Source organism: Caloenas nicobarica, chromosome 2 (genome assembly GCF_036013445.1).
Source record: "Caloenas nicobarica isolate bCalNic1 chromosome 2, bCalNic1.hap1, whole genome shotgun sequence".
In the NCBI taxonomy this organism is placed as follows: domain Eukaryota; kingdom Metazoa; phylum Chordata; class Aves; order Columbiformes; family Columbidae; genus Caloenas; species Caloenas nicobarica.
This window is the reverse complement of record NC_088246.1, coordinates 28,206,423-28,227,296: the sequence shown is the minus strand read 5'-3', so window position 1 is coordinate 28,227,296 and position 20,874 is coordinate 28,206,423. Positions and strand designations below refer to the sequence as shown.

The 20,874-nt window shown below is 37.4% G+C and overlaps 1 protein-coding gene across 7 annotated transcripts in view; it reads left to right on the top strand.

The window, feature by feature from the left end:
- ICA1 (islet cell autoantigen 1) overlaps positions 1-20,874 on the top strand; it is a 73,880-nt gene that overhangs the window by 22,328 nt on the left and 30,678 nt on the right. For all 7 annotated transcript variants that reach the window (XM_065627613.1, XM_065627612.1, XM_065627618.1 and 4 more), the window contains exon 6: positions 163-361. In XM_065627613.1, the coding sequence (XP_065483685.1) occupies positions 163-361 (199 nt within the window). The remainder of the gene's footprint in view (positions 1-162; positions 362-20,874) is intronic.

Genomic DNA, 20,874 nt, shown 5'->3' with positions numbered 1-20,874 from the left:
CTGTCTGAACACACAGTAGCACTTAAGTGAACTGTTTTGGCTGTGTATGTTTTTTTGGTTGCTAGTAAAGTGTCAGTATTTGTATTAATCTGTCTTTGTCTGTGGAACAGCTTCTTCAACGTGTTCTTCTCCTTCCATTCTTTCCTTCGTGCCTTCCCCCAGACTAGCACTGCGCGCTCCTTTGAGTCGATTACATCAAGAAGTGGAGACTTTCAGATACCAGGCCATCTCAGACACATGGCTGACAGTGAACCGAATGGAACAGTATCGGACTGAATACAGAGGAGCTCTGCTCTGGATGAAAGATGTGTCTCAGGAGCTGGATCCAGATCTTTACAAGCAGATGGAAAAGTTCAGGAAGGTATGAAGTTTCCTGTAGTTTCCTAGAAGGGGATGCCTTATGAATGACGGTGAAGTGTGGTTTTGATTCTTCTGAGGAAGACATAATTCAGCAGCACTAAGGATGCCATTTATCATAACAAATCTTTTCCATGTGACAGAACTCCAATTAATCTGATGCGGAAATACCTATCCTTCATAGAGTGGGCTACAAGGAAAGATACCATCGTAAATAACAAGATTTTTTCAGTAGTCTACTCAACTTCAGCCTAAATCTTTATAATTTAAATAATAGATATTTTTAAAGAAGGTTATCTAATTTTAAATACTTAGCTGTGATACTTGCATGATAATGGAAGAAGACATGTCTGCTGTCAGGGAAAGGAAAATTGATTTTTTGCAACTAAAAAGTGCAGAATAACAGAAATGCTGTAGTCTCTGCTGCTAAATTTTTGGGTGCACTTAAAGACTAACATTTTCAAAATGGGCTATTGTTGGATTTTGGGGAGGAGTTGCAAATTTGGAATTGGTTTTTAAGTTCCTCGTGCATGACTCTTGGGCAACTGCTAAATGCTAAATCTGCGAAGAATGCACCCTCCATAAATTGTCTTCAATCGCTGTCACTCAGATTTGCTATAATGCTCCTCTCCCAAAGGGCTTCCAAAAATCACAAGTCCGAGGTGGTAGTCTGCAGATTTGCTACCAGGTGCGAGTATAGAGTTTATATGGACTGATTCTGACCCAGTCAGTTCAGGAATGCTCACGAGAAATTCACATTTGCTAGTGAGGCTCTAGAGCCGATTTTGTGAAAAGTCTATAATGTTCAGTTTGCTGTTTAAAAATCTTGGCTCTTAGGAGACATTAGGACCCTAGGTATAACATGGTGGCTTGTGCTTTGGCTAAAGGCAGTAAAAAAATGTACAGAAATTGTGTGATAATTGAAAGCAGAGGCCTAATAACAGAAATTATATTCAAGTGTACTTGCATATATGTGTGTGCATGTAGCTTAGAGATAGGTAATGTACAAAAGAGGATCCCTATTCATTGATGGCTTAAGAATTCTGTGACTGGAAGTGCTACTTAATTCAGGATTTTAAAAGCCTGAATAAACCATCCTAGCAGGAAAGGACTGGCATGCATCAAGGCTATGCCATTTTTTGTAAACTGAAGTGGTGACAATAGCAATTAAGGAAGGGGCAGAACAGATGAAACCCCAGCTAGTCATCTAATCTTTATTTAATGTGTCAGTACAGGATATTCCTGTAAGTCTTGTAGCACCAGACGTGTATTTTATTATGCCTTGTGGGAAATGTTTATAATGGCAAGTTCTTGCAGGTAAAATAATTGGTATGGTCTTGGCCTCAGCCAATTGCTTATATATAACTTTTGATTTATTAGAAAAACACTTAAAAAATTGAATGTCAAAATGAATAAAGCAATACTGGTAATGGTGATACAAAATTGATTTATAGCTTTCTTGCGAAACAAATTGTACGGAAGGTATAAATTATATAAATGGAAAGTAATTAAAATGTATGCTTTGTACAGTGAGCTGTTGTAGTTAAAAAGTTAGATTTGAAATTTCAGCCATTTTGGGTTGCTGTGCTGCAAGGTCAGCAAAAATAAGATTTTTTTTTTTTTTTTGAAAGCTCTTACAAAACCTAGTAAAAATGTGGAAATACTAAGTATCGTGAAATATTTCTAGGTCTGAAATGAGTTATATTCTGACGTAAAGAAATAATGAATGTAAATTCTAAAATTCTATAGTGTTACCTCAAATAGTTTTAAAAAAAACTTGGAGAAGGTCTTTTGAACCTTTCTTTCCTCTGACTGTCTGTCTGCTAAAAACCTTTCAGATCACATTGTAATGCAGAGAACAAAAAGCTCTATATTTTGTAGCCAACAAAGAAATACCCTTGGTATCCACTTCCCTACATATGCGATCTGTGCAACAGCCATATCAAACTGGTCTTTGAAGATTTTAACACTTGTAGGAAGTAAACTTTTTCTTTTTTATTTTGGAAAAACAAAGCATTACAAAAATAAAATTCTCAAGCATAGATAGCTGTTGCTGAACAAGACACAACAGCTTGTTTTTAGTGTTTAGAAATGTAGTAGGCAAACAAAACTAACAGTGGATATCGTAGTCCTAAATAATTAAAGTAATTAAAGTAGAGGAGTTGTCTTTTTGTTCTATTCTTGCTTGCAGATCTTAATTGTGCCATAGTGTGGCAGTGTAATGCTGGGCTTTTAGGACTTACTTTTGGATATGTAACAGCAGTTTAAGGAGTTATGCTAGTTTCGTGTTGAGAAAGCTATCATAATTAGTGATGTAAGGTTTTTGGTTCTAAAATATACTATCACCAGAGGAAGTATTTGATCTGGAGCTGCGTATCTAGTGATACATCAACAAGTAGTTAACGAAGCTGATCCTGTCAGAGCACTTGAAAGAAGGTTTTCTTCAGAATTCTGATTATAAAAATCCTAAGTATTACTTCAATAAACATCTTTTTTATTTCAAGTAAACAGTGCTGGTTTAGTGATCTTTAATGCACCTAGTGCATTAGCAGTATTTATATCACTTGGTTATAGGACTGTTTTTCAAGTGTGTAGCCGTTTATAATGTAATCCTAAATGTATCGTTATGTATACAGATGTGATACTTGGTTTTGGAGACCAGAGGTAAATCAATCCAGATGGGTTTTTCATTCCCTCAGAATAGCTCAGGCTAAAAGATCAATAGTTGAGTATTTTCAGAGCTGATAAAATCTGAGTTAAAACATTGGCATTTTTGTAGCTCTCTTTCAAAACAATGAGGTACTTGAATGAATTTTCTAATGCTGTTCTCAAGGCATCAGTCTAAATATGCAAGACCCAGCAATACTACCACTTTCAAAGTGTCCCAACACTGCAGAACAAGCTTTTGACGTTATTTGACGATACCCATGAGATTGTAGCTACTGGAGTCAAAACAAGGAAACAGGTGAAGTATTTGCTTTTCCCTGCAGGTTTCTATAAATGTTATATACCTTCATTCTTTCTTTTTTTTTTTTTCTATGAGGAGTTTTTATGAACACTCCAGTGCTGTTCTTCATATAGAGGTCTTCCATCCAAAGTTCCAAGTTTGACGTGTTGCTTGAGAGAATCTAAACAGCATCTTGGCAATGCTGTGATATTTAAAAGAATTTGAATGAGTTAATAGCCCTTTACCAAATTCTCCAGCACTGATTAAGTTTTTAAAGTTCTTAAATCCAGATGGTTTTATCTGTCTGGTGACTGTACACTATAGCATGAGCTCTGCCATGATGTTGTAAAAATATAGAAGAAATTGCCCAAGTGCTGATAGTCTCCCAGTGTCCTTCCTCCAACTCTGAAAAAGGTGCACTTTTCCATCCTGAGAAGGAAATGCCGATGCGCAGACAGGCTGTGCCACCAGGCAACAGCCTCTGTGTACAGCCTGAAGAACACTCAAGAGGCTCTGCTGTTCGATTTTACTTAGCTAAGCTATTTCAGATGCTTGTACAGTGCAATGTAGACTTTCTCATCAAGTAAAAAGTGAGAGCCAAAAAAATTATTATGCCGAACTTTAAGCAAACTATAAGAAAAGTTACATCGGTGACACGGCAGAATACATATCATGCTTCATTGACAGAGGAAATGAATCCTTTCTATGTTTGTTTCTCACTTCCATCATTCTTCCAGTCCTCTGCTTCCCCTTCATTCTGAGGCTTGAACCAAAGCCGGACCGTTTTTGTGGATACCTGGTGGCCGTGCTGGGATTCCTGAGACAAGCTCCGTTGCAGCCGTGTACTGACAACTGGGTACATGGAGGGCTGGGCTCTGTTATTCCCTGTTGTCTGGCCCTCTCTGCTTTGCCAAAGCTGCTTTCCTAGGATCTCTGCTTCTGTATGAACCAAACGAGGCTCAGATGGGAGAAAGAAGAGGTTGAAGCTGTGTAAGGGTGAGAAGTGATGTATGGGCTGGTTGCAGCAGAGCTTTGTAAACGCTATGAGATTCATCTGCTTGGAATACAGTGCAAGTCCTGTATCTGTCTCTATGAAACGTGGCTATTACAGCAATAAATATCTGAGTTTGTAAAACAGTATGTATTAGATGGGGTACTGTCTGGAAAAAGAGTTGGGTTTTGATCAATATATTTGCATGGAATCTGGGAGGGGAACAAGTAGCATGGTTTGTGTTGGTCCTTCTTCTTCTGGAAGGTTAGAAAGGCCCTACCCAAAGTACAGAGCCCTGAACTGCTTCAGTGGTGCTAAGGGAGTGGAATAGATCCTCCCACCGGAGAGAATTGTTGAAATATTCCCCAAAAGATCCTAAACAATTGTAGGTTCCTTGATCCTTAGCTGTTACTTTGCACGCAGCTGTTGAGAAACTTGCCAGCTTGCAGCTGAGTTGTTTGGGCTGTTTATCTCGAGTTCTTCCTGGTTGTAGCACTCTGTATGCTTGAGACAAAATTAATGCCCTTAAATGGCATTTTAAAGATAAATCTGGCGAGAGGAAAGGAAAGGCAGTGTGAAAAAGGAAGGTTCAACAAGAACTCGTAATGATATAACAATAGCTTAAACTTATTTTTATAATGTATTAATGTGGGGAGTGGCTGATCTATGCAAGTGGTCTGTTAAACATGTTTTAAGAAATTAAAGGTAAAGCTTGTGTGGACAGCTGGGGAATAATGAAAGTCTAAATAAATGCATTGATTAAAAGGTCAGAAGGGAAACACTGAGGTAGATGTATTTATTGTAAAGATAGTACTCTGCAAGTATGGATAAGATACACCTGCTGCGGACTTATGGGGAAGGCTTGGGACCTACATCTCTGTTCTCCTGCTATCCCCTTGCCTACAGGCGCTGCCTGGTGTGACTGCATTTTGGCTGCTGTGATGGTGAACGGGCTGTACCATGGTACCGTGTCATCTGTTACTGTCCTTCTACCCACATTCATTAACATCATCTGAAAACAGCCCTGCAAACCTGGAGGTGCTGTAGAAATGTGCTGAGGATTTTTTTTTTTTTAATCTTTTGTTGCATTTGAAAAACCTTGGAGAGCTGAGAAAATGCAAAAACCTGGGAAAAGAGAAAAAAACAAGTATGATGCTGAACTGTGGTCTTTGAAGAACAGACTTGGCAGTTGTCATCCTTGTAAACTTAATTTTGGTTCCTGGTTAAAAAAAAAAAAAAGGAAATGTGTAGGCATTTAAGAGGCTATAACAGACTGAAGAGTAAGTAAACAACCCAGGTTTATGAATAATATTACAGATTTTTTTTGTTATTTTACATTTTTTATCAAGTTATTAGATTAGTACGAAAAAAAATTGCAGATCTAGATTGTGCCAGTTCCTTATGAGTGATTATTGGAAAAAATGAACTTAACTTTGCTAGAAAAATAAGAGCTCTCAGAAACTGAGAGCTGAGAACATTGGCTGAGGGACAGTAAACAAAGTTTCAAAGGATCATAAAATGTAAAGATGAAAAATACCTTAAAGATCAACTAAACTCTTTTTCCTGCCAGGACACAATTGCGCTTTTGTAATATGTTTTCCAAGTGGTTTTTTACGTCCAATAAATGTAATTCAGTTGAGGGTGACGTTGTTAGAAGTCTTGTGGTTATTGGTGATGTTCTAGTTCAATTATTAAAAAGTCAACCAAAAGGAAATGTTCTAATGGTAATTACATCTGCAGATGATATTGAGCTGGAAAGTCTTTTGGTCTTTCAAGCAGCAAAGTATACCAACATCTCAAAAACAAGTCTTTGCCACTTGCAGTCACGGCAGTGCAATCAATAGACTCTCAGCCGCCACAGTTACAAATAGCAGTTTAAGTGATGGATGTTTAGAGCCAGCTATGGCAGGCACTGTTTACCAACTTTGTTTAAAAAAAAAATAAATAAAAAGGAAAACAAAAAGTTGTAGACAGCAGTTGTCTCTTTAAGTGATACTTCCACATTAAATTCCAAGATAAACTTTGTCTGGAAAACTTAAAGCACATTTGCCTTTAGGTGACGTAACACAGGCCTTCGCATGTGGGAGAGCAGATGATTGTTGTGCTCTGGAAATGTCCGAAAGATCTGTGTAGCTTTAGTAGACCACACATTAGATATGATGTGTGTGGCACTACAATGTGAAAAATCACGCTGGCTTTCACAATACCTATAAGGAATGTGAGGTGGTAAAAATCTATCAATTTGATAGTCTGTCTTTATCACTCTTCATTCAAAATCTTCCTTCAAAAAAAAAAGGTCCCCCGAATCTGTTTGCTCATTTGGATTGCTGCTGCTCATTAGATGAATAGGTGAGATTCCAGGAGATCCAATAATACTCGCTGCAAGATAGCTGTGTACTCTAAAATTAGAAAGACAGTGTCACACTGTGCTCTGAGATCTGCATCTTAGTGTAGCAGTGTGATGGCAGAGACAAAGAGATAACAGCATGCTCCTACAATGTGATGATGAGCAACACCTACACATATCACTTCTTGTGACATGCCTGTGCCACCAAGAGTATGCTTGGTTTCATTCTGGTAGGGAATAGCAGTAAGAAAATTTTTATGCATTTCTGTTTTAATATGAAAGCATATGGTCTTGGAAATGTTAAATTTAATTGTTTACCTGGAAATTATGGTACTGAAAAACAAAACACACAAAAAAGTGCTCCTTATACAAAATTGTGGGGTTTCCTTTGTCATTACTGTCTCTCCTTGTAAAAGCACGTGGAGTTTCAGTACTGAGCCTGTTTTCTCTGTACAGTTTCTGCTGTAATGTTTTTTCCAGGTTCTCCAATGTCAAATTCAGTTGACATTAAGTCAAGAAACCAAAACGTTCCAAGACACTTTACATACAAAATGCTCAAGCATTTTAAGGCAGTTGTGAAAGATGCACCTTTTCTGAAAACGTGACCGTAAGCAGAGATGTTTTTCACAGTGTAAACATTTTATAGTCCTAAAACTTTAAATTACCATTTCAAGTACCATTTGTAAGAATCAGGGTAGACAATAAGATAAAATTAATGATTTTCTGAAGCCATTTCATGTATATTAAGTATCACTGATGATTGTTACTGCGTTAAAAGCAAAATAACAATTTGTGATAGAGATGTCCTTTTAAAAGCATAATAAGCCTGTGCCATTTAAAAATAGAAGCAGGCTTCTTGGAACAGATTACATCATCTTGAGAGGTATTGCTTGTAGGATAGAGTTGCTCCCAGAGATTGATGCTTGCCCTTGAGACGTGGTTCATCGTCTGTTCAGTTATTTTTAAGAAGGGTCTGAGGTGAGACTCGGCAAAGTGGCTGTAAAGTAGAATAAAATGAAGTGCTAGACTACAGATACAATATATTTTTAAAATAACCTTGTTTCATGTAACCTAGCTGAAATCAAAATAAGGTAGAATTAGTTTAATTGCCATGTAGTTTCAGACTTCTATTTATTTCAAGAAAAGGCAGGCAGACACACAAAAAAAATTTGTGTTCACATAATTAGCAGAAATTGTAATGTTTCAATAGAGTACAACAAGTATATTTTAAAAAATCAGTGATTTAAATCAGTAGTAATATTAAGTCCAACTTTAATGTAATAATTGTTATTACCCCAATATTAAAAAGGGACTCGCAAATATGATGTGACATATATTAAACTCCAAGAATTTTTCTCATGTCTAATAATTATAGAAATGTGTAAGCATTAAATGTAGTATTGAAATGTAAAAAACAAACAAAAACAAAACAAAACAAAAAAAACCAAACAAACAAAAAAACCACCCCAAAACAACTGACCACTGTTGTAACTTAAAAATTCTGCTGTGTTTTGGTCTTAAAATCAGAACGAAAAGATGATTGCCTAGAAAATTTCTGTTGCTCGTATGAAGACTCTAACGCTGCAAACTGGTCTGTGTGGGCAAAGCCCCTAACCCATGTGAATCATTATGTGAATTCAGAACCTAAATGAAGTGTAAAAATGTAAACAGAATAGGCTGTGAAAGGAGATTTGAGATTTGGAAAATTCCCACAGCCTTAATAATCTGAAAAGTCTAGGAGGATAGCTAAAGAAATATTTTTTAAAAATAAATTAAATACAGATGTGACCAAACTGAGAGAATTCTGCAGGAGAAAAGAATAAACAGGAAGGGGAATACAGCTGTTGGGGAAAACATTGTTTACACAAGAAAACCAAGTTTTTCTATGGTCGCCATTGCCCAGGAATTCTTCTTATACTTTCCTAAAATGCCTGGGCACGTACATAATGTAGTCCATCTGCTTTTACTTCATAAGGCCTTTGCTGTTCAGTGCTACATAGGCTCTGAATGATTACAAAGATGCTATGTTTGGTATTTCTCCTTCACTTAATGAAACCAAATTGAGGATAAAATTTAAACAAACAAAAAAAAAGGTACTGTTCTAACCAGAAAAATGGCTAATATGCCCCATTTCTCATCTCTGGTTTAGGGATATTCTACCTGAACTGTGCTTAGATTTTAAATGTTATTTCTTCTGTGATAGCAAACTATGAAGTCTGAAGAGCACTACAGAAAGATGTGGATTTTTTTCATAAGTGCAATCTTTCCAAGTTTGTATCTGGACAAAATATAATTAAATTGTTTTGAGGGAAATAAGGCATGCTTATTGATGTATTAAATGCCAACCAGGAAACTTACTAATCATCGTGTATTTATTTTTCTATTTAACAGCATTTTCAGTTCAGGTAATATCATGTAACTTAATTGTGTTCATCACTGGCTAACTGAAGCAATAAAAACCCACAGGATTATGTACAAAAGACATTGTGTTACAAATGAATCATGATGATTAGTGGGTTCCATTTCATATTCTGTGCTGGAAGAGGTTAAATAGAAAACAAAATCCAAAACCTCAATTATAGGATTTGTGAGTTAGCACTGTAGGCAGAGTGGCTTTGCATTCAGGACAGTGAGAGCATCTGAGGACTAAATATAGGTCATCATGGTGACCTTGTTACAGGTGTCTTTCTCGGAGTGTTCGTGTCACATCCAGGTATGATTTGCAGCATATATGTCAGTGGCATTCCCTGGCACTTTGTACATCCACCCATGCCACCACCTTTCACAATGGCCAGAGGATCTTGCAGGCCAGCTTACTGGTTTATGGTGCTTTCACTGGGGAAAATGTTACTGCGCCTGAACTTGAGCTTTTCACATCCCTTTACCTAATTCCAGTTTATTGACTCTCCAAATCTGCCTACTCAGAAGGAATCCCAACTCAAGTAACAATCTTGCTCAGGCCCTGAAGAATTTAATATGGATGAAAGAAATGAAAAAGATAAATGACATTTTCTAACTATGAGGACATTCCACATAAAGGATTCAAGAAGACTTGCAAAATATCTTCAGTAAATGAGATAAAATGAACTGTGTAATTACTAGATGAATAAAACCATGGACATGGTAGAGAGATTAGGTTTATGTTATATTACCATTTTCTTTACATCACTCCTCTGGTCTTTCAGTGTTCAAACGTAGTAATTACCTGTCTCCATTTCCTGCAGGGGCTTGCTGTCTAATTGCTCTCCACTTGCCAGCATCCCTCCCTGCACCATGTGTGCCAGCCATCTTTTGCTCTCAGGTTGTCTAATATGATTAACACAATTGAATTATGCTAAACTTAGAGCAATTCTCAGCATTTTTCTCTCTAAGTCCAGGTTACTTCTGATTCAGAGACAAACATGATCTTTCAAACCAGAAAGCTCATATCTTTGCTTTTGCCATTTATTTTGGTCAGCCTGCTTCTTGCTAACAAATCTTTGCAGCTAGGTTTGGCAACTTGCAGCCTTTCATCATGTTAACAAAATGTGACTCTGCTTTTAGACTACGTAAAGTTATTTGCATCTGTGCAAAGAACTGTTGGTTTTTATCAACTTCCTCATAGTCATTTAAGTAGAGGAGACATATTAGGTTATCAGGACCAAACTCTTCTCTAAAGAGGGTATATGTTCATGCACAAAAATGTGCGCCCATTTGCAGTTTAGCATAGTGTATGGCCAAGCACGTTGTGGTAATTACAACTGCAGACTGACAGGTGTGTGTTCATGACTAGAACTAACTTTGGGGCTTGTGACGTAGAAGTCTATCCCAAAACTCTGAAGTAATGCTACTCAGGTGAATGTTGTCCTGGTTGCACTTTGAGTCTCCTGGTCACAAGAACAGAAAAATCATTGGTAGTTATTTTCTTTGTTTGTCCTTGCACCAAGGTCTGAATTAGTGTCAACATGGTTTTTTTCCCTTTCAACCTAATAAAGCACACATCCTGGGTCTGACTAATACTGAAACTTGTTACCAACAGAAAGGTTAGGTGTGTATCTAGGCTTCTTGAAGTAGAAAAAAGCAGACCTAGCAAGGCTAGAAGCTGTGTATTTATTGCCTTCCCATCATCTGGATTTTCATTTGTTCCCTTTTAAAAATAATTTGGATATTGATCCAAGCTGTAAAAATGAATTTAATTACTGTGAGAAACCTTTCCATCTCAGTAGCTTGAGGAGCATGTTATGTTCTGTGCTGGCTGATAATAAGGGAGTAGCCAGAAGGTGTAAGCTCTGAGGGGTAGAGCTGCTCTCATACAGTTTATGCCTGTGAAGACCCAACGTGCATGAGGTAGAAGAGGCTGCGCGCTCTCTGGCTCTCGGCTGTCACATATCTGCCTGCGTGACAACTCTCTCCTTTGACACAGCTTGAAGTTAAACATATTAACCATAAGTAGTTTGTCTTTATGCTGGAGAAAAGTAGAGGAGAAGCCTCACGCGGCCAGCAGTGGCGTCCGCTGGGTCATAGCCCTGCCCTGCCTGCAGCGTGGACGCGTTTCTTTGGATCTGTTTGATTTCTGCACAGGCAGGAGATAGGGAGGTTGGTAGGTAACATGAAAGGAGCACATATTTGAAGAGGAGGGGAAGAAGATTTTCTGGAAAGGAAGAGCCAGGAGTACACATAGCCCTTTACCTGAGGAAGGTGCAAGGCTATACAGAGATGCTGCTTTTCTGAAAAGTGGTGCCTAAGTGAACTGGTGCAGAGCTCTGTGTAAACACTTACTGCGTTCTGAGAATAGCATCTCTCAGTTTAGCTTAAAAATGTATTTCACCCAGATTAAATTCAAGTAAATTAATCTTAATTTGAAATAAGTCTTGTGTAAACATGCTCACTATCCGTTTAATTCAAAATCACTTTTAGAACAATTTAGTTAAGCTGCAGAAAAGTAACATATCTTCTCCATTGCTAGAGCTGTGGACTCAGAGGCTCTTGAATCCTTTAAGATGGAGCAACCTGGTAATGTTTTTTTGCTTTGCCTGATTTTTATGTTGTGCTGTGATCTTAATTTCAGTGATGACTTTGAGACTGCTGCTGCTTTCAGCTTCCTAAGTTTAACAGGCTTTCCTTCTTTTTACAGTAAATAGTGGTTGGAGTTATAAAAGCGATTCACATATTTGAGAGTTGGTTGCATCCTGTATTTGACAGAATTTTTTAAAAAGCTGACATATTTTCTCTGTATATTCCATTTTATGTTTTGCTGCAATGAACTCATTGCTGGTAGAACAATTGGATTCATATTCTGGAACTGCACTGTGCTGCTCTGTTTGGGAAAGCTTTTGTGAGGCTTAAAGCTAAAGATTTTGTTGTCTAGTTTTTGGCTGGATGAGCTTGCTGGATTGTGCTGAGAAACGTAACTTTGATCAGGGCTGCATCCAGCTGCTGGGTAAGTGGAAAGGATTCCGCAGAGGCTGCGCTCTCACCAAATGACGTGCTGTGCCTGTCTGCACCGGGCCATGCTAGAGGGGCAGAAATCAGGAAGGAGGAGGAAAGTATCTCCTTAATTCCTAGTAATTCCTTAGAAAAAACTTCAGAGATCTTCTGTTGCTGTTGGGCTGTACCTTTCAACCCTTTTTTTTTTTCCCTCCTTTGAAGGAACTGAATTATTTTTTAATAATGGAGGAGGAAGTCTACTCCTGTTGCTGCAGGGCAGCTGTTCAGAAAGTTGTTATTTAACACAAAGAGTAATACTACTTGCCACAGATAGTTTTCATGTCTCAGAAAAATTTGATTTGGATGTAACAAACCTTTGCTGCTGCAAAGACACATTTGGATCCGGCTCCTTGCATGACCATAGTATTGGTAGCAGGGAGGAAAAGATGTCAAATTCAAGGCAAAAGTTGAATAGACAAGGAAAAAAACACATTCCCTTGAGACATCTTCAATTAGAATACCTTGTTGATTGAATAGCAGGAAGACTTTTGGCATATAAATTTAGTGTATCTTTAATTGATGGACTTATTCTGATATATTATCTAACCCAGTAGTAGGGCTGCTCCAACAATATTTATTTTTAGCAAACCACTCTCTTAAAAATAAAACAGAGGGGAAAAAAATAGTTATATATACTTCTCCCTAGAGGATTCAAGTAGACAATAACACTGTTCAGTGAACCACTCCCCCCCTAAATATCACGAGTAAAAGTTTCACTCAGCAGACAACCCTCTAGGACTTGAACGAGAGGAGTGTTACCTGCATGCTTGGGCAGTGGATGCTGGAAGATAAACTAGGCCTGTCCGGGCAGATCCTGTAGGTTTTGGCAATCCATTTCCAAAATTCAAACCCCAAGTCTTAATATATATGTAGACTTCTCTACAAGGGAGTACAAAATTTCATGAAAATAAAGTACGGAGATCTGAGCTTTTCTCCGCACTGTATTTATAATTGTAGAAATGTTGGAGCATCTCAAAATTGCCCCTTGCCCCCTCTCCAAATGAATCTGCACAAAAGCAAATCTTACCTGCTGGCACACAATTACAATACCTGAAGCATTTGTACGTACTTTCTGTTATTTAGACGTGTTTGGGTGTAAGCAGTACTTGAATACACCTTGTCCATTGAAACTGAGCACTCTTAGAGTTATAAAATTGTATAACTCAGTGTGCATTTGAATTTTGTTAATGGAAAATCTGCTGTTACACAGATATTAAAGAGGTTACTACCTTGTCGGAAAAGTTAATTTAAGTGTCTATGTTGCCTTAGACCACAGAACAGAGAGTTCTCCCACCATGAGAAGGCGCTGAGCCTGTCTGAATTCCAGCATAGCAAGCTCACAAACCCACCTTGACCTACAAGCGTGCCTCAGCGTTACCTTATTCTTGAGGACAGACACATTAGTTGGCCAAAGTCTGGTCTTTTACAGATTTTATATGTATGGTATGATGGACTTCCAATCATACTCCTCCTTAGTAATCTCTTTTTTTCTCCTCTGGAAAATCCTAATCTATCATTCTTTTTACATAAACTAATTTACATCTTCGATCAGACATTTCATTCTCTCCTGCTTTGTTGTCCCCATTGCTAAGCCTGAACTGATCTGAACTGCTAATCTGAACATTGCTAAGCCTGAACTGATCTAACTTGGCTTTCGGTGGAAGAAAAATACAGAGCGAAAAAGAAAATCTTCATGTCGCTGTATAATATTTATGGAATCACATGCATAATGTCCGAGGAGGTTCTCATTTTTCCCATCCCTAAGGAGACACAAGAGAGTTGGAAAAGGTACATTATAAAACAGCAGGAATAAACATAGGGCTGGGAAGGAAGTGAGGCAGTAGGAAAAAAAAGAGAAAGGAGTACAATAAAATGTGTATGTGTTTGCATAAAGGAGAGACGGAATATTCAATTTCTGTGATAGCCATCAGTGAATATATCAGAAGATTGTACAACCAACCTTTGTTTTTTGGAGGGGAAAGAAAGGAAGAATATTCAAGCCAGCCATAACCTTATATCCTCACAGAGGTCAGTGAATTGCTCACATCTGCTGACTGTCAGTGGTTATGAAGTAATCAGTTTTGACCATGGCTTACTCATTACTGCCAGGCTGGAGTTACGGGGCGTGTGAGCCAACAGGCTGAAGGCAGTAAAATTTTTACAGGCCAAATACTGGAAAACTTAAGAGGGAAATGTGGCATAAATGTGATACAAAGAACAAATTTCATAGTAAAATCCACAAAGAAGTCATGGTGCATGTCCATGACCTGGCTGTTTGGTAAATATGATATTTGTATAATATCTTTTAGAAAACAATCCTCCATTAGGATTTTGAAATAGCAGTAGTTAACTCAGTATACTTAATAACATCTTTTCTAACCTTATGTTTTTATATTGCTGTTAAAGAAAAAAAAAAATAACAGCAATCCTCATTACACACTTCACTCTTTATCATGACATTCTCCTTGACGCAGGACCATAGGCATGGATTTCAAACCAGGATGAAAAAGGCATCAAACCCAAAGTACTGAGAGGATAAGGACTGGGCTGGAAATTAGGACAAAGTGACACAGGCAGGAGAAAAGAAAAGCATGAGGCTCTGTGGTCAAAGAAGAGAACAGAGTATGGAAGTAGCAGTTTGTCTGGGATATGTTTGTGTCCTGAGCACAATGGCCACATCTCCAGTCACTGGAGATACAAACAACATGACAGTGTATTTCTGGAGTTCTAGATTAAGGAGGTCTTTTGTATATTTCATCACAATGTTATCTCTTTTGTGTACTTAATTCTTTTTCTCTCCTGGACAGCAAATTGCTAATTGCAGCTCTGCAACTTTTGGAAGGTTTCTGCAACAGTTTTTGTGAGGACCATCTGTAAAGATGTAGCTGAGCTGTCAGCCAGTGGCAGGAGTGTCTCGGTACAGTTTTGTGAGCACAGATCACAGTCCACACCTCTGGCTTGAAAAAATTGAGTGGGAGAGTATCAAAAAGTGTAAGATGTAACTTGAGGACTAGAGGAAGTTACTTAAGACGAGCTGTTTCTAAGTGAATCTGTCTCATTTAACAAAGAGAAGGTCAAGAGTTGGCTTGACCATTGTATATAAGTTGGTGAGGCTCCTTAATCTACTCATCAGGAGTTTATGAAGAATCAGGGCTTGGAAGCTTATGCTAGATGAATTCAAATTGTAAATAAGGCACATATTTAAATACTTATAGTTATTATTAGCAATAAAAGATTTTTTTTTCCTGGATGTCACTTAGGTTAGGATTTATCAAACCTAACTTCACACATCTGCTGTGTAGATGTCTGCACTTAAACTAAGCAACGACAGCTCCCCTTTATAGTCCAGTGGAGAGAAATGGACTCTTTTAGGGTAACAGGAACCAAACTCCGGTCTCAGTTGTGTTGGCCTGGTCTCCACCCACTAAAACAGATCACAGAGTAACAATGTAGATGTCAACACCTGAACTAGGCACACCTGGTGTGCCTTTCTGGAAGACGGGAGCAATATTTTGTGATGTTAATCTGCTGATTTGTTCTAGCCTTAAACTCTCTAGCCAAATACATGTCAACTGTCTAGGAACGCTTGTCTAGAAAACGTGCAGAGCTTCCTGAAGCTGGATCAGGTATGAATGACCAAGAGGTCAGGAATCCTGCTGTGCACAGGGACAAATACTGGCAAAAACTGAGCCAAAATAGTGACCACGATTTTGAAGGTGACTATGAGAATAATAATAGGTCTCCTCAAAAAACTGCTGAAGTGGGCCATGTTGTATTAGGACATGTTGCAAATCACAGAATTAGAGAAAATATGTTTTATTTTAAATAGTATAAAAAAATGCAATATTTTTTAAAAGTAGTAGTCGTAGTAGTTCAACTAAATCTGTTGTCATCTGATGTGTTTTTAAAACTGTGAAAACTTAATCCAACACAAATATACTAAGCTTTCCCTACATTGTTTTCTAGGTGGATAAGGTTTTAGAAGTTGTAATTGCTAATAGATTTAAAGAACAGAACATTATCATCTAACCTTAAAAGATTTTCAGGTTGCTCTGTTCCATTCTGAGACGTGATACTCTAAAGACAAATATATATATATGAATGTATATACATAGAGTTTAGGGTCTAAGTGCAAAGTTCCTTCAATACAGCTTCTTAAAAAGCTCCTAATTTTTATTTTTGAAATTATAATTCATTCAGTGCCTCAGGGCAGCAGGGCATGTTAGAGGTAGAATTAAGAGCTCTCAGAGTATGATCAGTCTCCTGATGAAAAAATAATTAAGCCCCCAGTTGTTCTATAGCATAATACAGCATTACGGACACAGATGGGAATAGAACATAAAAACCATTCTACTATTAATTTCATGGACTTGAGAAATTCTGTTGTATTATCAGTTGCATGCTACACACTATTTTAGAGCTGTGTGCTGTGTCAAAGCTATCATGTGTCAGTGTAAAGTGTTCACGTGAAATTTAGTTCTGTCATATAATCCTTTCCTTGCCTTGTACACAAATATTCTCCTGTCTATGGCATCTTTATTAGCCCTTCCTGAGGAGGACTGAAAGAAAAGGGAGAGAGCGGTTTAAAATCCTACAGTCTTACCTATGAGAAATCACAAAAAAGCCCCCCCACTCCACAAAACTTAGAATTTTATGTAGAAGAATTCAATTTTATCATCCTAGCAGTCAGGATAAGTTTATATTTTTATTATAAATCAGTATAAGCAGAAAAAAACCCTTGAAATTCTCCAAATTCTCAGTTCAGGAGCACAGCTGAAGGCTGAAGTTTGCTTCAATGTGTTATTTCCAGACACCCAGTGGCAGCTCTAACACTTTTTAGCTGGTAGATGTTGCAGTAGAGAAGGTTGTAGCAGACCTACGTGTGTGTGCACACGTGTGTGTGGAGGTTTAGGAGAACTGTACCGCACAGATGACAGGATGGTGCAGGCTGTTCAAGGTCACGTTTACAAGACGGTGATCTTTAGTCATTTTATTTTGTTAAAAACGAAACAACTGGCTGCTCTAATGTCAATGTTCTGGTGGAACAGACTCCACTATCCCGGGGCCAGGAGTCTCTCACCCTTGTAGGTACCCGGTAAGGGCTTGTGTTCCTAGTGTAGTCCTAATTTAGACCCCTGTCTTTCAAACACTTGGGCTTATGCTCAACTATTCCATGACTCTGGAGCAGACCTGTAATTTATTCAGCGCTTTTTGGTGTCGAGCACGATGGGACCCAGTCTCATTGAAACCTTCAGGGGCTGTTGTAATACTAATGCTAAATAATAATGAGCAATACTATTGAAATCAAAGGGAATAGTCACATATTCAAACAAAAATGTGAATTATCATCAGAGGCTATTATTCTTGTGTATGAATTAAAATTATTACAGCTGTTATTTTGTCTCCCATTCAGATTGCAGAGGTGAATGAAAAATTCTGGTTTTAACTAAATAATCTTATTTTTTGAGAAGGAAAACTAAGCATAAGAATGATTCTATCATGCAAATTCAAATAGGGTAGGATTGTGAAAATAGCTAAAATGTAGCTGGTTTAAATGACAAAGTTTGCATGAAAGCTGCCATGTTTGGGGAAATAACATTTCGGTTATAATGTAACTTTTTACTAGTGCTTTCCTCTAGACAGATTCATCATAGTATAAGGAGAGCAGGACATGTTTTAAATACGTGAAGATTTGATTGTTCTGACTAGAAACAAAAAATACTGTGACTAAAGGAAAAAAACATACTAATGTATTATGGCTTTATGATCATTCATATTAAGCTACATTTCTCTACATTCTGTTACAGAATGGTATAGCATTGCTTCTGCAGTGGTTCTTTCGTTTGTTTGTTTGTTTGTTTTTCTTTTTTTCCTTTTTCCCTCTGCTGTACCTTTAGCACTCTTGCTCTATTGCTTATGCTCAGTCCCAGGACTGTCATGAACGTGCTGCAGCCTCCAGTAAGGAATCTGAATAGGCAAATTAGGTGTTTCAATTAAATCTAAAATCCCTGGGTAATTATGGCAGGCAATTTGCTAGTAGATATTTGCAAATATTGGAATAGGTATTGATTTCATTGGATTATCTTCGTTATCACTGTGTTTCAGTTGCATATTTAGTTTGTTCCTCACCATGAGTGTTTCAGCCACTAGAGAAATGGAAAACCTAGCGGTTTTCCCCTCCTCACACAGAAAGAACTTCACTTTCAAAGCTGGCGCATGGGTTGTTGTTTTGTGACAGGAAGGCAGATGATACTTGTGTTGCTTTCCAGGGCGAGACAGGTAGATACACGATATCAGTTAAGTCCTTTATATGAACAGCAGCATGACTGCAAATTTGCTTAGTTGAGCTTAATAGGATGAGGTGCATGGGGATGCGTGCACAAGCCCAGATGATCATAATTGAGTCCAAAATTGCAAATTTAAGTAATGTATAATTGGAACTCATTATGCACTTTAGGTTATCTAAATTCATATCTCTTTCAAGAATAGTTCATTTCTTGAACAAATCTGATGTGCATCTGCTCAGCTTCAGAACTAAGAGATGTTATTTGGATCTTTTATTCCGTCCAAGTAGTTTTCCTTTTTAGCTAGGCATTTCTCACTTTATAAATTTCATCTCCTAAAACTAATTTTTATCAGTATTTCTCATCTTGTTGTAAATGAAGATTTTAGTAACCAGGGCTGAAGCAGATGATCAGAAGTATGCTACCTCTTCTTCAACCATTGCTTTTATGTGTCATTCCTTCAAGTTGATGGAGCGGGTATTAATGCATGCCATAAATATTATTCCAACTCAAGGGAACAGTTGAGTCAAAGCAGAGTCTGCAAAATGTAGAACATACTAAGGCACACTGAAATCAGGTTTCATACTGTGCAAGGCTTTGGAAGTCCTTATGTGGCACATGGGATAGTTTAGTTACAGGCATTATTTTGTATAAAATATAACTTTTTCTGTTCTCAGACTACCCGGCATCAATATTGAATTTAAAAAAAAAAAAAAAAAGGAAGAAAAGAAAAAGAAAAAAACAAACAGTAAGCGCTTATATACACTCGTGTAATGGATGTTCCTTGTCATAACACCACTCAAGCTATGAAGTTACTGCAATTTTGTGGGAACTGAGAATCTAGTTCCTTATGCTTTCTGTGCTATATGCAGAAATGTTGTGAGATACACTATACACCAAATACTTTGTCCTCAAACTACAGCCCACTTCAGTTTACATTTAATTTTCATGCAGTCTTTACAATTATCAGGTATGCAAGAAGGTGCTACACTTATTTAATGCAGAGATTTGTGCCGATTCCATCTACTGATAGAGTTTACTCAGAGCCCACAACATGAAGGTTTCCTATATTCCAGTTTTTTTTCTCCTCTTGATTTACTTACCTCCCTCCTTCCAGCCCGTACACACACTGTGCATGCTTTTCAGATCGAGTAAGTGAGAGGTTGGGTGACAAATTAGACTGAAAGCATCTGTTTCTGCTTTTATGCTGGAAATGCTGAGACAAAAATATACTATATGTAAAATGAGTTAGTGCATTTATCTGACATAGGTTCATTTTGGAGATGATGCTTCACTGGCTGAATTGTCCCTGAAATCTGGCTGCTGCTGAGAATAGATTTTGCATGTTATGGTAGACTAAAAGAAAGAAATAACACAGAAGTACTGTAGAGGACATAAAGATTCCTTGAAAATACATGACAAATCCATACCTTAGTAACTGAACACACCAAACAGGGTTTTTTTAACTGGGTCTGAACTTTTTTTTTATGTTGGCACTCTTGAAGAGTGAGACTTCTCTTTTTGAATATAGATTTAGGAACCTGTGTTAGCAAATATTTGCCCTTACAATCAAGCATACCAGAGTCTGACTTTCAAGTCCCCAGGATTTACAATTTAACTATCTATTTACTTATTTATTTTAGTATTTTAAAATTATTTCAGTTTTATCTGGCATCTTATACCTTAACAAGCGATTGATTTAATAAGATACTGCTTTACAAATTTGTTTTCCTTATGTGCTGTCTTTAAAAAACTCTCTTCCTTATATATTGTACTTAGATATTTGCATTGAGGAATTAAAAGGAGGTTGCTCCAGGTTGCTGCTTAGAAAAAGAACATGATGGAGAGTAATAATGTTGGGGTTTTTTATGTCAGTAGTACCATAAGATTTTCTTGTACAGCATAAACCTTATGGCTAGCACCTACTGCTTCAGATGCTTAGGAGCTCTTTCATTGTAAAATGTCCGAGTTTTGCTTGGATCAGTGCAGTTCTTTTACAGTCAGTAAAATCCTGACACATTCCAGATGGGGATTTTGAAGAAATTTTATGTGTTCAGCTTTAATTAAGTTAAATACGTGAATAAAAATTTGCAGGACTGAGACCACAATGAGGTCCTGTTTCTCATGTCTTAGAGAGTAATTGCAGAGAAAGGAGAAGATTAGTATGCATTACATCAGCTTTCCCTTGAGTAGAAAACCAAAGTTCATTCTGATAACTTGTGTAGTATTAAGCAGATTATGCTTTGTAAGCACTAAGGTTTTATACCTAATTCCTGAAGCCACAAGTAATCTTAAAAGACGTCTAATAATAATTTGAATTGAAAATGTATTTATTGACACACACAAAATGCAAAAGATCATGCTGATATACTATGCGGTGTTCTTTCTCAGATGTCCTGCACTGCTGCTGCAAACCGGAGAGGACAGCTGCTCAATAAACATTCAGTATATCAAAAAACCTAAAAGCATCCTTAATTTAATA